Source organism: Bos mutus, chromosome 26 (assembly GCF_027580195.1).
Source record: "Bos mutus isolate GX-2022 chromosome 26, NWIPB_WYAK_1.1, whole genome shotgun sequence".
Taxonomy (NCBI): Eukaryota; Metazoa; Chordata; class Mammalia; order Artiodactyla; family Bovidae; genus Bos; species Bos mutus.
The window spans coordinates 2,674,005-2,690,302 of NC_091642.1; the positions used below are offsets into that span (position 1 = coordinate 2,674,005).

At 47.7% G+C, this 16,298-nt stretch overlaps 1 protein-coding gene and 1 long non-coding RNA gene across 3 annotated transcripts in view; one reads left to right on the forward strand and one right to left on the reverse strand.

The window, feature by feature from the left end:
* On the reverse strand, positions 1-14,890 carry LOC138985776 (uncharacterized). Its single transcript, XR_011462730.1, has 3 exons — positions 14,825-14,890; positions 1,994-2,086; positions 1-532 (listed from the first exon to the last, which is right to left on the reverse strand). It is a non-coding gene; the product is annotated as an uncharacterized lncRNA (long non-coding RNA).
* C26H10orf143 (chromosome 26 C10orf143 homolog) overlaps positions 14,720-16,298 on the forward strand; it is a 26,014-nt gene continuing 24,435 nt past the window's right edge. The window contains exon 1 of one of the 2 annotated variants that reach the window (XM_070363331.1): positions 14,720-15,105. In XM_070363331.1, the coding sequence (XP_070219432.1) occupies positions 15,037-15,105 (69 nt within the window). In that variant the 5' untranslated portion in view covers positions 14,720-15,036. The remainder of the gene's footprint in view (positions 15,106-16,298) is intronic. The other variant, XM_070363330.1, reaches the window with a different exon arrangement.

A 16,298-nucleotide genomic window follows, 5' to 3' on the forward strand; every position in this document is an offset into this window, starting at 1 on the left:
TGGACAATTTATGGGCAAGTTTATTTGTAAAACAGATTTCAAGACATACTTCATCTTGGCTCCGCCAATAAAAATACATCTCATTTCTTTTCAGAAGTGTGTGCTCTCTGATGGTTTCCTAGTAATCCCGTTTCCCCTAAGAAGGTAGGACAGTGTGGATACGTATGTGCCCACTAACCTAATCCAGGACTAGGCTGAATGATTTGGGAGTGCTATATGTCAAAAAAAAAAAAAAAAGATGTGACCACATCTCATAAGGCGCACTTTAGAAGAAATATATTTACAAGAAATGAAGTTCACAAACCTTGATCTAATTGCTACAATCTTCAGAATCTCTTTAGCCAAAATCATTTTTAAACACACTTCTAGTTGTTAGCAATTTATCAGAGGAAATTTGTCTTGAGAGCAGACAGCCCATTTTCCATCCTCTGCATCGGTTCCAATCTGTCTTCCTCGGGGACCAGCCAGGGCCGCAGGTGCGGGTTGTAGAGCCGGTTTCCAGGCTGTAGGTGGCACCAGCCGCTTCTTCAGCCTGGGGAAGGAGCATCCTTTGTTGAGTGGTTCCTTTATTCAACCTGGAGACGCCGCAATTCAGAACTAACCCAAACTGATGCCCTATCTTGATGCTCTATCTGTAGAGGCTCTGTCGATCCTCCGAAAACATGCTTCACCCCTGACCTGCCAATTTTTAATACCTTCTCCTGCCTTCTCAGTTCAACCAGCAGCGTATGTGAGGTGCTGTAAAATGTACTGAGTCTGTCCTGTACAGATGAAAAAGGCTGGTACGGGGGCCGGGGCTGGGATGTGCGGTGAGAGGGGAGAGAAACTCACGCACACGCTGCTACGCACACCTTTGTCTACCTGACGGTTTGGTTTTCTGCGTGACCACCCAGATACAGCTGTAATGGCACTTTGTTGATCATGAGTGTACAGAGTCACTGTACGTTTGTCCGCAGCTGTGTGTAATCTTGAGTCAAACATTTTACATATAAACAGTGGTGTGTGTGTGTGTGTGCAGGTGTGTCTGTGTATTTATTCTCCAGGTTATTTTGGAGTTAATTTTCTGTTGCTGTTTGTAATTCTTGTTTAAGGATATAAATGGCTTTGCTGTCACAAACAAGATCCCTTGTAAAATCCGAGGTAATTCTAAAGCGAGCTAAGAAGTCTTAAGCAGTAAGCCCCTTGGGGCTATGTGGCTCTGAGATGTCCTGTCTCAGAGGGGACCCTTCCACCCTGGAGTTCACAGGCCTTCCGTCCCACTGACCTTGGCTCTCTCGAGGGCCACTTCTGCGTTTAGCTCTCTCCTCACAGAGCCGATGTCTGGAGTATCCGGCAAGCGCCGTGAGCAGAGCTGGCCCTTCCTACCTGTGCAAGGAATTCAGGGTATGCTGAGAACACACACCCCTTAAAGAATACACCCTCCTGTACAGTGCTGGGGGCCAAGCCACGGCCAGTCGGTGATTCTCCCACACGAGGACAGAGCCGTCCCAACCGGGAGAGCTAGCTGGTTTAACCAGTGACACAACAATCCTATGTTCGACAAAATGCCTCACAAGTCTGCCACACCTACAAAGGCCTTCTTCCCAGCCTCTCTGTTACCTAAACAATAACGGTGGCATTTCCTCCAGGTGTAGGGCAAAGGAACACCAACTATCTTTTTTTAATCATCTGATATCTGTATTCTGTTATTTATTTCACATGGAGGATAATCACTTTACAATACTGTGATGGTTTTTGCCACCCATCAATACGACTCAGAAATCTGTATTCTTGAACCTCTCCAGTGCTGTCGGGCAGGCTGTGTGAGCCTTGGCCAGCCACAGCCCCCTGGAGTCCAGCAGGCAGGACAGGCAGGGACGCTGGTGGTCTCCCGCTGAGCAGCTGTGGGAGCCCCCCGCCCCACAGTGTGGCAGCCGCTGCTCCTGCTGCAGCTCAGGGGCAACTCCAGGAAGGTGGTGTAATAGTACAATAACCGCGCGTGAAGGGAACAGACCTGGATTTGCATCAGATTCTGAAAGCGTTTCCAGTTCCCATGGTCTCTCGGCTGGCTCACCCACCTCAGATTACAATGGCTAGGATGATTTTTCTGTTAAAAAAGAAAAAAGAAAAGAAAGAAAAATTTCTGACTTTAAATTTCTTCCTCTAGTACAAAACAAGAAAGGGAAAAGCAAATGATTTTTAAATGATGCTTTAGGCTCTATTGCCCTGTGAAAGTGAAAGTCACTCAGTCCTGTCCATCTCTTTGCAACCCCATGGGCTGTAGCCTACCAGATTCCTCTGTCCATGGAGTTCTCCGGGCCAGAATACTGGAGTGGGCAGCCTTTCCTTTCTCCTTCCTCCTTTTCTTTTCCCAACCTAGCGATTGAACCCAGATCTCCCCCATTGCAGGCTGAGCCTGCAATGAGCCACCTAGGGAGTTGAGTTTACAGCTGAGCCAGCACGGAAGTCCCCTGTAGTATGTATATAAAATAAATGGGTCGGTTCCTGCCCCATTACTAGTGTCCACCCTCCCAAACACACACATTTTGGGGGTGGTGAGTGCTCTCTTGCAAGCATTTATCACCTTGAACAGCAAGTAAGTTTAACTTATATTCAAAACACATTTTGCCCATTTGTTTCTTTATCCAGGGGATTCGAGTTCTCTGCTCTTGCCGTGTCTGTACCAGTGCCACCATTCTCCTTTTCCTGACCCTCGGTGTCCTCATGTTCCTTCCCTATGACTTGGCGGACCTTTATTTTGTCTTATTTCAACCTTTGAAATAAAACACAAAAGTCTGAAAAGATAAAAGTAAACCTGGGTCAGGATTTCACGTTCTCATGATAAAGCAGCCAAACCTCCTTCAGAGCAAAGCAGAAACCTTATGAAATAAGCTTGACTATTTTAATCAGAATAAATATCTCATAGAAACATGTCGATGCCCACATGACCTTCAGACTTTCCAGCTATGACACACGTTCTTTTTTCAGTCCGTGGTCTGTTGAGATACACGGCGGGGAAGGTCTCCTTCCTAAGATAAGAGGAGAAGTCGGGACCTCCCAGCAGGCAGCCCTTTACGGTGTGGACCTGAGGGAGGAAGCAAACACGGCCCCCAGCCCTGGCTCTGCCAGGCGCCGAGCCCCTCAGAGGTCAGGCCGCAGCGTCCCCAAGGCTGAGAAGGACGAAGCAAGGCTCCGGGGGCCTCAGGGAGGTCCTGCTACGCCACGCCCCCAGCCCCTCCCCCCAGGAAGCCCCTCCTCCTGCACCGCTGTGTCGGACGCCCACTGCCCCAAACTCTCAGGCCTTTCTCTCCGACGGGTGAGGACCCGCAGGGGGCTCCTGCCCACCTGGATGAGAGGCTGGTTTTCCAGTTTCCGCACATCCTCTGTCGCAGCTTCACAGCTAGAAATGACCAGATGCGCATCACAGGGATTCCTGGCCACCTTGCTTTTTTTCTCCCCTTGTATCAGGTCTTACCCCGCACCGAGTTATTATTTGGCATAACTGTATTTACCCTACAGAAACATGTCCTTTTACGACGGGACATAAATATTAAATAACAGTGTTCTGGAATTCCCGTCCACTGCCGCAGCTAGGGGAGTTGAGTTTAGAAGAATCCCGAGGCCTACTCCGATCCCTAAATGAGATGTTTTGTTTTAAGGACAGCGATTTAACACTATTTAGCAATCCCTATGGAGGGATTTGTCTCTTCTTTACCGAAAGATGTAGTATGTGAGTTTGTGTGCCTTTGCTTTTGTTTTATAATTTCAAACACTCAGAAAAGATGGCATTCACTGGCAATCAATTTATTTTGATTGATAAAAAGGGGTTAATAAAAGCCCCTCAGAAATAAAAAGAAGGTGACTAGTGATATATCTTTCAGGGAGCCTTCTTTCAGCTGCGCATAAACAGAGCAAGCTGTTTTACTTCTCCCCAATAAGTCTTCTCCCCTTGTTTTCTCTACCTACCGAGTCATTTATAATCCTTATTATTTCCAACCCACATGCTAACGCAGCCTCAGTCATATTTCCACAGCCTGGGGCTTTCTCCTTACTATGTTGTGAGAGCCGAGAGGCAAGAACACCCTATAATTTATATGAAAATACATGCCAAAAATGGATTGTCAAACATAGCCAATGTGGCTTCATACGCTTGCAAATAAAAAAATTTTAGGATGAAATATATAACATCGTGCTAAAGTTTCCACCTACTGCCGAAACATAGCACAGCACAGAAAGTACACTCGTGTCTGCATTTGACAATCATTATGCAGCAATTAGAAGCAGAGGTAAGTTAGAATGAGATAAAATGTTCAAATCTAAAGTTAATACTTTTTCAAGCACATATGTGGTTTACTAATATTTTAATTTTTATACAGCACCTATGCAGAAAATGCAAAATGACAGACTATAAAATCCCTGCCCACTGTATGTAGCAAGTCTTTACAGTCCCGTTATGGGATGGATGGAGGCACATATGTTTTACAATATCGTACAAATCTCTAATTTGCACTAGTTGTAAAGCCTTTCAAATAATTTTCTATTTTTGATCATCCCTGAAGAGCACATGTACAATGTCAGGAAATAATATAGGGAAATGGCTTAGATCCCAAAGGGCTCCATGTAGGGGCATTATTTTGAAAGTTGAAAATGGTGGTTTATTATTATTGTTATTATCATTATGATTTGCCTTAATGAAATAAACCTGGATCATTATAAGGATTGCATTTAGAAAAATCTTATACTGAGTCTTGCCATAAAAAAAATAATAATAACCTGAGAGAAAATAATGTGGAGACAAAACCATGACCCTTAGGAAGACGAACATGTGCTGACTTTCTAGAAAGACGGGCATCCTTCGGACTCTAATCGCCTTGGGATGGAGCAGCTGTCCATGATGAATGGGACCCTAGAGGTACCCATGTGCTGTCCACCTGAAGACCACGGCAGGAGAGGCGGCTGACCGTGGGGCCCTGTAGGCAGTCCTGACCAGCCACTCTTTAGTAACACTTTGACTGGGGCATGGAAGCATAAGATAAAATCACAAAGACAAGAAGTGAGCTAGTGGATGGCTTGTGCATTCCCATTGTTTCATTGTCCCACCTAACATCCCAGAAACGTCGGCTGTCTTTAGCTGAAAACAGCCCAGAGTGGGCAGGTGACCCCACACAACTACCTCTGCTGAACGCATTCATTCATCGGCTCAGCCCTGAGCACCCTCGCTGGGTCTCCTCTGTGCTGGGCACTGGGGACACAGATTTTTAGAAAGAGAAGCCCTTGGCCGCACACTCCCACGCGCGAACCACCTTGAGCACAAAGGTGGGTCAGAATAAAGATTATTCACGTCCGTGCACAGCAGAGGCACCCCTTGAGGAAGCCCACGGGGGCTCTGTACCCACCAGCCGTGCCTGGAACCTCGTGCGGGGACATCAAGGCCCCTGGGGCAACTAGCAGAGCTGTTTTGTTTGTTGAATTGTTGCTGTGGTTTGCTTGGCCAAACTCACTGGGCTTCAGGAAGACCTGCGACAAAAGGAGGAGGGTTTCCACGGGAACGAAAGGCCAGGGCAGGAGAAGACATCCAGACGGAGCTGTGTCTGAATTCAGGTCCGCCCTTCAACCTTGTGCAGCCGAGTCTCTGAGGCTGACGTCTCTTTCTTTATCCGAACCTGCAGACAGACCTGCAGCGTTGCTGCGAAAGTGAAGTTGCTCAGTCGTGTCCGACTCTTTGCGACCCCATGGGCTGTAGCCTACCACGCTCCTCCATCCTTGGGATTTTCCAGGCAAGAGTACTGGAATGGATTGCCATTTCCTTCTCCAGAGGATCTTCCCGACCCAGGGATGGAACCTGGGTCTCCCGCATTGTAGGCAGACGTTTTACCGTCTGAGCCACCAGGGAAATATGCAGCCTTGCTGCGAGAATGACAGCAAGCAAATCAAGGGTGCAGGAGTGACCACTAAAGATGGTTAACGACCGATGGGCGGGGACTTCCCGAGCGCCGACTGCAGGCCAGGCTCCGCCCCGGGGAGGCCAGCCCTCCAGGGGCACAGAGACCATCACTGGACTGAAAAGAAAGAAGCTGGCTCCCCAAGGACGACTGCCCTGGGGGCTGGAGTCAGGCAGACGGCGTGGGGGTGGGGCTTAGCTTCTCTCAGCAGGGGATGGTTTCCTCAAGCTCCGGAAAATAAGGAGAGCTATTGCCCTTTAGGGAGACGCCTTTCCAGGCAAAGATGATAAACAGCATTGTCACAGAATATCTAAAGAAATTGTGAATTTCAAAGGAATGAAATAGTCAATAATCTATACTAGTGCCCAAGGAAGTTCTGGGAAATTTTTTAAAATAAGAGGGCAAGAAGAAAGGAAAGAGCATTTATTAAATACTAACTATGTGCCAGGCTCTGTGCTTCTGGCCATCAGTATGTAAAACAGGGGTTTCCCTGGTGGCTGAGTGGTAAAGAATCCACCTGCCAGTGCAGGAGACGTGGGTTTGATCCCTGGGTTAGGAATATACCCTGGAGAAGGAGATGGCCACCCACTGCAGTATTATTTTTTACAAATGTCATTAAAGATTTAAAGGAGGAAGTTTAAGTCGGTGGAAAAGTAGAAGTAATGACTTTGCAACAGGTGAATCAAAAGTTTCTCACCCCCTTCTCACAAGACATATACAGACACACAAGACATGTATGTGTGCACACAACCTCCCACCCATTAGAAAGACTGTGAAGAGCATGCTATCAAAGGCAACCCACAGCTACTCCATGAAGCCCTGACATCCCTGAGAGGCTTTACTCCCATTTTATAGATGAGGAGACTGAGGCTGTGAACGCTCCTCTCAACATACCTCACTAGTTAAGCAGACAGAACCTTTCCAGAATCTTCCTGGACTCTGAATGATCCAGTGCCTGGCTAGGAAAGACTAGAGGTTCCTCCCACCAGCCACGGTGAACTGCAAACGTGCCAAGTACCACACATCATGCTGGGCACTGTACAGGGTCTCACAGTAAACTCGGAGTGCCCCACTACAGAAGGGACAGTACACACACACACACACACACACACGATTGTTCTTGTTCAGTCACTAAGTCGTGTCTGACTCTTTGTGACCGCATAGCTCCTCTGTCCTCCACTATCTCCCAGAATTTGCTCAGATTCATGTCCATTGAGTCGGTGATGCCATCCAACCATCTTATCCTCTGTCACCCCTTCTCCTCCCACCTTCAATCTTTCCCATCATCAGGGTCTTTTCCAATGAGTTGGTTCTTCGCATCATGTGGCCTAAGTATTAGAGCTTCAGCTTGAGCATCAGTCCTTCCAATGAATATTTAGGGTTGATTTCCTTTAGGATTGACTGGTTTGATCTCCTTGGTGTTCAAGAAACTCTGAAGACTCTTTTCCAGCACCACAATTCAAAAGCATCAATTCATTGGCACTCAGCCTTCTTTGCTTCCCTTGTGGTTCAGCTGGTAAAGAATCAGCCTGCAATGCAGGAGACCTGGGTTGCATCCCTGGGTTGGGAAGATCCCCTGCAGAAGGGAAAAGTTACCCACTCCAGTATTCTGGCCTGGAGAATTCCATGGACTATATAGTCCATGAGGTTGCAAAGAGTCAGACATAACTGAGTGACTTCCACTTCACTTCAGCCTTCTTTATGGTCCAACTCTCACATCCATATATGACTGCTGGAAAAACCATAGCTTTGACTATATGGACATTTTTCAGCAAAGTGATGTCTCTGCCTTTTAACCCACTGTCTAGGTTTGTCATAGCTTTCCTTCCAAGGAGCAAGCATCTTTTAATTTCGTGGCTGCAATCGACATCCACAGTGATTTTGCAGCCCAAGAAAAGAATATCTGTCACTGCTTCCACTTTTTCCCCTTCTATTTGCCATGAACTGGCAAATACACACATGCATAAACTGAAGGGTTAATTCATTGGAAAAGATCCTGACACTGGGAAAGATTGAAGGCAGGAGGAGAAAGGGATGACAGAGGATGAGATGGTTGGATGGCATCACCGACTCAATGGACGTGAGTTTGAGCAAACTCCGGGAGATAGTGGAGGACAGGGAAGCCTGGGGTACGGCAGGTCATGGAGTTGCAAAGAGTCAGACACAACTGAGCGACTGAACTGCACTGAAACTCTGCCCCAGTTAAACTCTTCATCCCCCTCCCCTGGTCGCCAGAAGCCACCACGCTGCTGTCTGTCTCTGTGAGTCTGACTACTCTACTACTTCACAGAAGTAGAATTCTTTTGCACTTGACCTTTTGTGACCTGCTTATTTCATTTTGCATAATGTCCTTAGGGTTCATTCATGTTGAAAACCGGTGCTGGAATTTCCTTTCTTTGAAGACTGAATAATATTCCATTGTATGGCTGGATCACGTTTTGCTCGCCTTCACCCACCTGCGGACACCTGGGTTGCTTCCACCCCTTGGCCATTGTGAGTGGTGCTGCTCCTTGCTTTTCATTATTCAGTGTAGATACTCAGAAATGGAATTGCAGGATATGGTAATTTTATCTTTAACTTTTTAAGGACATACCATACTATTTTTAATAGTGTCCGCATCATTTTACATTCTCATCTGTAACACACAACGGCCCCAATTTCTCCACATTCTAGCCAACACTTGTTAGTTTTATAATAGCCCTTCTAATGGGTATGAAGAGGTATCTCATTGTGGTTTTGATGTGCATGTTCCCTAATGATTAGTGATGTTGAACATCTTCTCATGACCATTTGTATATTACCTTTGAAGAAACATCTATTCCAGTACTTTGTCCTTTTTTTAATCAAGTTGTCTGAGTTGTAGGAGTTCTTTATGTGTTTTGGATATTAACTCCTTATCAAATATATAATTTGCAAATATTTACTCCATTTTGGGGGTTGCCTTTCACTGTGCAATAGCATCTTTTCACAAAAATTTTACATTTTTATATAGTTCAATTTACCTAATTTTTCTTTTATTGACTGTTTCTGGCATCATATGCAAGAATCCAATGTCATGAAGCTTTCTCCTGTTTTATTCTGTTATTGTATGTAATACATTAGAATAGTGAATACTTCAAACTATCACTTTTTAGATACTTTGTATTTTTAAAGTCTTAAGTTTTAAGATACAAGAATCTAAATATATGAGGTAAATAACAGGAGAGGTTTAGTGCACATCTTTTGGTTGGTACCCAGATGGCCCGTGTTTGGTAGTGTGCTACACTAAACTGTGTCGTTCCAAACATACCAATTGTATTAAAGGAAAAAAGAATCGTGACACTTGTTAAAGAATAAGGCGGCCTTAATGCAGGGGGACCACTGGGACAGGTATAGGGACTACTGAAATGGAATTTTGTGAGCGCAGAGAGAGTGGGCTCAACGCTAAACACAAGGGAAAGGGGGAATTTATAGCCAAGGAGCATGGTAGGGAGAGTGGGGTTGTGGATGGAAACTTTCTAAGAGGAAACATCATGTATAAGGGGAGGTTCTGGCTAAGTTAACCTAGCAGCATTCTTGCTGAACGCAGAGCACCATGATCAGACATCCCCTGGGGGACGGTGGAGGATGAGGAGCCCCATCAGAGACCAAGGGTGATCAGAGACCAGGGGCGAGGGCTTCCGGCTAAGTTGACTCAGCAGAATTTGTGCCAAAATTGGAAAATGCAGGGGTGAACCTGGGAGCCTGAAGGTCACAGCCTAGTTGATAAGAGGATTCAGAGAAGCCTGACTAGAATTTGGTCAAGGAGACCACCTGTTCCTTCCTCAGGGACTAAGCTTCTGTGCCCCTATTAGCCAACGTTTGGATCAAGCATCTGAAAAAGCAGCCCTAGGTGCAAAGAGCAGTGAAACTGAATGACCAAGCAGGTCATTTAATCTCAACTGCAAGACACATACAAAGCTTTTAAAGTAGAGGTAGTAATATAGGTCTACAATAATACTTTACTTTCAATTCTGAAATGCAAAACGTTCTAAGACTTAGAAGTTTTCCCCTAAGTGAAAGTAAAGTGAAAGTCGCCTAGTCGTGGCCGACTCCTTGCGATCCCATGGACTATACAGTCCATGGAATTCTGCATGCCAGAATACTGGAGTGGGTAGCCTTTTCCTTCTCCAGGGGATCTTCCCAACCCAGGGATCGAACCCAGGTTTCCATTGCAGGCAGATCCTTTACCAGCTGAGCCACAAGGGAGGCCCTAAGTTTGGAGCAAACTCATTTGAACTAACATGGAGACTGAGACTATTTACAGCCTTTATATATCCCATTTCCGGGTAATATTTGTGACTATTCACACATTTTTGCTACAGAAATACTGTCTTTGATTATATGTGGTTCCAGACCCCACTGAAAGTTTCTTGTTGTATATATACTGCCCTTTAAAACAGAATCCAAAAAACTTTGAATTCCAAAACCACATCTGGCCCCAAGGTCCCCCACACGCATATTTACTGAGCTCTAGCGGACATTTAGAGAAGGCAGTGGCACCCCACTCCAGTACTCTTGCCTGGAAAATCCCGTGGATGGCGGAGCCTGGTGGGTTGCAGTCCATGGGGTCGCTAAGAGTAGGACATGACTGAGCGACTTCCCTTTCACTTTTCACTTGCATGCATTGGAGAAGGAAATGGCAACCCACTCCAGTGTTCTTGCCTGGAGAATCCCAGGGACGGGGAGCCTGGTGGGCTGCCGCCTATGGGGTCGCACAGAGTTGGACACGACTGAAGCGACTTAGCAGCAGCAGCAGCGGACATTTATTTTCTTAGTTTACTGTGTACAAGGCAATGATCTGATATACGTATATACTGCAAAGGGATTGCTAGAACAAGGTATGTTAACACATCCAGCACCTCACAGAGTTACATTTTTTGTGTGTGGTGTGAGATGTTTTAAAACGTACTCTTAAGCATCTTTGAAACATATAATACAGCACTGTTAACCATATCATCACCATGCTGTATATTACAAGCCCAGAACTTAATTTCCTCGTCACTGGAAGGTCCCAATGGTTGTTGGCACAGGATTAACTAGTAGTCCTAGAAATATTACCAGTACTATCGAGTATTCAGTTTGTATCAGTCATTGTTCTAAGTACTTTATGTAAGTACCTCATTTAATCCTCCCAATACCATGTGAAAGTGAAAGTGTTAGTGGCTCAGCTGTGCCCAACTCTGCGACTTCATGGACTACAGCCCACCAGGCTTCTCTGCCCATGGGATTTTCCAGGCAAGGATACTGGAATGGTTTGCCATTTCCTTCTCCAGGGGATCTTCCCAACCCAGGCATCAAACCTGGGTCTCCTGCACTGCAGGCAGATCCTTTACCAACTCAGCTACCAGAGAAGCCCATCCTCTTTTACAAACGAGAAAACTGAGGTAATTAGCTATTTAACCTGCTGAGTATCATGTAGCAAGTAGCCCAGCTGAGTAGGGCTTCATGCATTTCACCACAATGGATAAGGATAGGTCTTTGTAACAAAACAGCTTCCAACTGCAGAAGAGTAAACTTACAGTGACTCAAATATCAGAGATGAGACAAGAAATCTGAAGATTGGTGGGCTGCTGGTTTTGGTTGGTTCATAAGCTGCTTTTGAACTATTAAGAAAGCTGAGCACTGAAGAATTGATGCTTTTGAACTGTGGTGTTGGAGGAGACTCTTGAGATTCCCTTGGACTGCAAGAAGATCCAACCAGTCCATCCTGAAGGAGATCAGTCCTGGGTGTTCACTGGAAGGACTGATGCTGAAGCTGAAACTCCAATACTTTGGCCACTTGATGTGAAGAACTGACTCATTTGAAAAGACCCTGCTGCTGGGAAAGACTGAAGGTGGGAGAAGGGGATGACAGAGGATGAGGTGGGTGGATGGCATCACCAACTCAATGGAAAAGAATTTGAGTAAACTCTGGGAGTTGGTGATGGACAGGGAGGCCTGGCGTGCTGCAGTCCATGGGGTCGCAAAGAGTAGGACACGACTGAGCAACTGAACTGAACAGCTTTCTTTATCGTCCAACTCTCACATCCATACGTGACAACTGGAAAAACCATAGCTTTGAATAGACAGACCTTTGTTGGCAAAGTAATGTCTCTGTTTTTTAATATGCTGTTTAGGTTGGTCATAACTTTTCTTCCAACGAGCAAGTGTCTTTTAATTTTATGGCTGCGGTCACCATCTGCAGTGATTTTGGAGCCTCCCAAAATAAAGTCTGTCACTGTTTCCATTGTTTCTACATCTACTTGCCATGAAGTGATGGGACCAGATGCCATGATCTTAGTTTTCTGAATGTAGAGTTTTAAGCCAGCTTTTTCACTCTCCTCTTTTACTTTCATCAAGAGGCTCTTTAGTGCTTTGCTTTCTGCCATAAAGGTGGTGTCATCTGCATATCTGAGGTTTGATATTTCTGCCGGCAATCTTGAGTCCGGTTTGTGCTTCATCCAGTCCAGCGTTTCTCATGATGTACTCTGCATGTAAGTTAAATAAGCAGGGTGGCAATATACAGCCTTGATGTACTCCTTTCCTGATTTGGAGCCAGTCTGTTGTTCCACGTTCAGGTCTGTTGCTTCCTGACCTGCATACAGATTTCCCAAGAGGCAGGTCAGGTGGTCTGGTATTCCCATCTCTTTCAGAATTTTCCACAGTTCGTTGCGACCCACACAGTCAAAGGCTTTGACATAGTCAATAAAGCAGAAGTAGATGTTTTTCTGGAACTCTTTTGCTTTTTTGATGATCCAATGGATGCTGGCAATTTGATCTCTGATTCCTCTTCCTTTTCTAAATCCAGCTTGAACATCTGGAAGTTCACGGTTCACGTACTGTTGAAGCCTGGCTTGGAGAATTTTGAGCATTGCTTTGCTAGCATGTGAGATGAGTACAATTGTGCGGTAGTTTGAGCATTCTTTGGCATTGCCTTTCTTTGGGATTGGAAGGAAAACTGACCTTTTCCAGTCCTGTGGTCACTGCTGAGTTTTCCAAATTTGCTCTCATATTGAGTGCAGCACTTTCACAATATCATCTTTTAGGATTTGAAATAGCTCAACTGGAATTCCATCACCTCCACTAGCTTTGTTCATAGTGATGCTTCCTAAGGCCCACTCGACTTCACATTCCAGGATGTCTGGTGAGTGATCACACCATCATGATTATCTGGGTGGTGAAGATCTTTTTTGTATAGTTCTTCTGTGTATTCTTGCCACCTCTTCTTAATACCTTCTGCTTCTGTTAGATCCATACCTTTTCTGTCCTTTATTTTGCCCATCTTGGCATGAAATGTTTCCTTGGTATCTCTAATTTTCTTGAAGAGATCTCTAGTCTTTCCCATTCTGTTGTTTTCCTCTATTTCTTTGCATTGATCATTGAGGAAAGCTTTCTTATCTCTCCTTGCTACTCTTTGGAACTCTGCATTCAGATGGGTGTATCTTTCCTTTTCTCCTTTGACCTTCGCTTCTCTTCTTTTCACAGCTATTTGTAAAGCCTCCTCAGACAACCATTTTGCCTTTTTGCATTTCTTTTTCTTGGAGATGGTCTTGATCCCTGCCTCCTATACAATGTCACAAACCTCCGTCCATAGTTCTTCAGGCACTGTGTCTATCAGATCTAATCCCTTGAATCTATTTCTCACTTCCACCGTATAATAGTAAGGGATTTGATTTAGGTCACACCTGAACAGTCTAGCGGTTTTCCCTACTTTCTTCAATTTAAGTCTGAATTTGGCAATAAGGAGTTCATGATCCGTGCCACAGTAAGCTCCCGGTCTTTACAAGGTGATTAAGCTCTGGGCTTGTAATATACAGCATGGTGATTATAGTTAACACTGCTGTAGTGTGTATTTAAAAGATGGTTAAAAGTAGGTTCTAAACCATTTCACACCACACACACACACACACACTGTAACTGTGTGAGGTGTTGGATATGTTGACTGTACCTCATTCTAGTGATCATTTTGCAGTATATACATATATCAGATCATTGCATTGTACACAGTAAACTAACAGAACAGTAAAAGTCAGTTAGAGCTCAGTACATAGACTGTGGGGGACCTTGGGGGCACATCCCTCTTTAAACAGGGAAGAACATCTGTCCTAGAGACAGCCGTGCACCAACAGACCCATCAGCCCATCACTGTCAAAGGATTAGCTTATACCAACTTTAATGAAGCATAAAGGATCTCAGGCTCGACGCTTTGGTGCAGAACGTAGCGGGGGCTCCGCGGTGGGATGCACGGTCCAGCCTGGACATACTGGCGGACTCCTGCGCCTCGGCCCTCTGAGAAGAGGGAGGCGCAGCTAGGCCCAGGGCTCCGCGGGTGGGACGGCACAAGACCCGAATCCCACACCGCACGACGGCCGCGGAAAGCACGACCTCGCTTGCTCCTTCCGCACGGCCCGAGGGCCCCGGCAGCTCAGAGCTGCGGCTTCAGATAACCGAGGGTGTTCCCAGCGCCTCTGGACGAGAAGCCACCGTGCACCGGGCAATACCAGGCTGGAGAACACCACGCGCTGAAGCGTGGCTCCCGCCCGGAAGCGAGGCGGACTCCCAAGGACTACAACTCCCAGAGACGCCAGCGCTCCTCCGCTCTGACAGGCCCGCTGCGCCACCTATCAGCCAACCAGCGACAGCAGACGGGGCTCAGGGACCAATCACAAGAGGAGAGGCAGGCGCTCCTCCTGCCGATCGCAGGCCCGAAGTCGAATCGTGGCGAAACCCTAAACAGGTTCTCTGGAGCCCCAAGGCCGACACAGTGACCGGAGAAGAGACAGAATCAACGACCTAGGGCAGTGACGGTGACCGGCGAAATGACAGAATCAACGACTTAGGGGAGTGACAGTGACTAGAAAAGTAACAGAACCAACGACCTAGGGAGGAAATCTCCTCATCACCTCAAACTTCTGGCTTCCGCTACTCCAGCCTGTCGCCGCGCCAGCCAGAGCTCGCGAGTTCCTGGCGGCGCCCCGCCCCCAGCACTTTATTGGCTCCCTTGGGGCACGTGCGCTAAGAGGGCGTGGTCTCGGCAGCCCGGGCTGGGCCGGGAGGGCGGCACCTGACCGCTATCGGCGGCTGGAAGGCCCGGCCGCCTGGGGCCTGGGGTCGCATGGACACCCTGGCGCTGGGCCGATGGCGACGGCGGAGGCCTGAGGATCTGCAGGTCCCGGGGGACGCGGTGAGTCCCCCGGGGCCCGGGCCTTGCGAAAGGGAAGACGGCAGCGCTGGGCAAACGCCCACCGGGTCTGGCGACTACTGGCGCCTGAAGCAGGAGGAGGCCGGGCCCAGGCGGGCTGCGCGCGCCCGCTTGGGCGGAGCGTAGTGGGCGCGGCCTGAGTGGGGCCGACCGCCTCTCAGGCCGCGCCTGCGCAGAGTTGCGGGCCCGGGCGGGCAGAGCGCACCCGCTTGGGCGGAGTGCAGTGGGCGGGGCCTGGATGAGGCGGCCCTCTCCTCAGACTGCGCCTGCGCAGAGATGCGGGCCAGGGCGGGCGGTGTGCGCCCGCTTGTGTGGGGCCTGGGTGGGGCGGGTCGCCCCTCAGGATGCGCCTGCGCAGAGATGCAGACCCGGGCACCTCGGTGTCCTGGAAACCCAGGGCTGGTCACATGGTTCAGGGCTGCAGCGGAGGCCTCAGAGGTTCAGTGTCCAAAGTCAAGGGTCCTCCCGCCTTCTGCGCGCAGCTGTTCCTGAGTCAAACCGCCACGTGCAGGCGCTGGGCTGGGTGTAGTATGGGTGCCAGGCCAGCCGACACTCCAGTCGTTTGCTGCGAAAGAGCAGGGTAAGAGGTGATGGGTAATGGGAGGGTCCCTAATCAAGCTCGGGGTGGGTGCATCGTCGAGACTATGCGAGGCTTGAAGGGAAAATTAGTGTGGGTAGGAAGTACGTAGGGAACCGACAGAAGCCCTGTGGGATTGGGATGAGGGCAGAGCCTCTGAGCTGCGCTCTTGTCCAACAACTCTGCCTGCGAATCGCCGGTTCTGATTTCGTCTTGTTTACTTCAGGGATCCCTCTAAGAGCAGCAGCCATGTGCCGCCATACCGAGCAACAGAATTATTTATATTCTTCTTCGACTCCTCCCGGCTCCATAAGCATGGCGTGTGCCTTCCCAGTTAGAACAGGCAACCTTTTTCTCCAGTGTTTTGCACAGCCTGTCAGGAGTGAGGCGCTTTCTCCCTTGAAGCCTCTTTCTTCGCTGCCCGCTGCCTGACCGTGAGCTAGTCTCACTTATGTTCTTGATGCAGCGCCCCTCCACCTGGTGCCACCTCAGGGCATAGGCTAAGCTTCTGTAACAGGGAGACTTCACACCATCCCGGCTCAGACCTGAGGGGAGTTTGGTTCTGTGCATAGCAGTATGGAGGTGAGCCCAGGGCAGT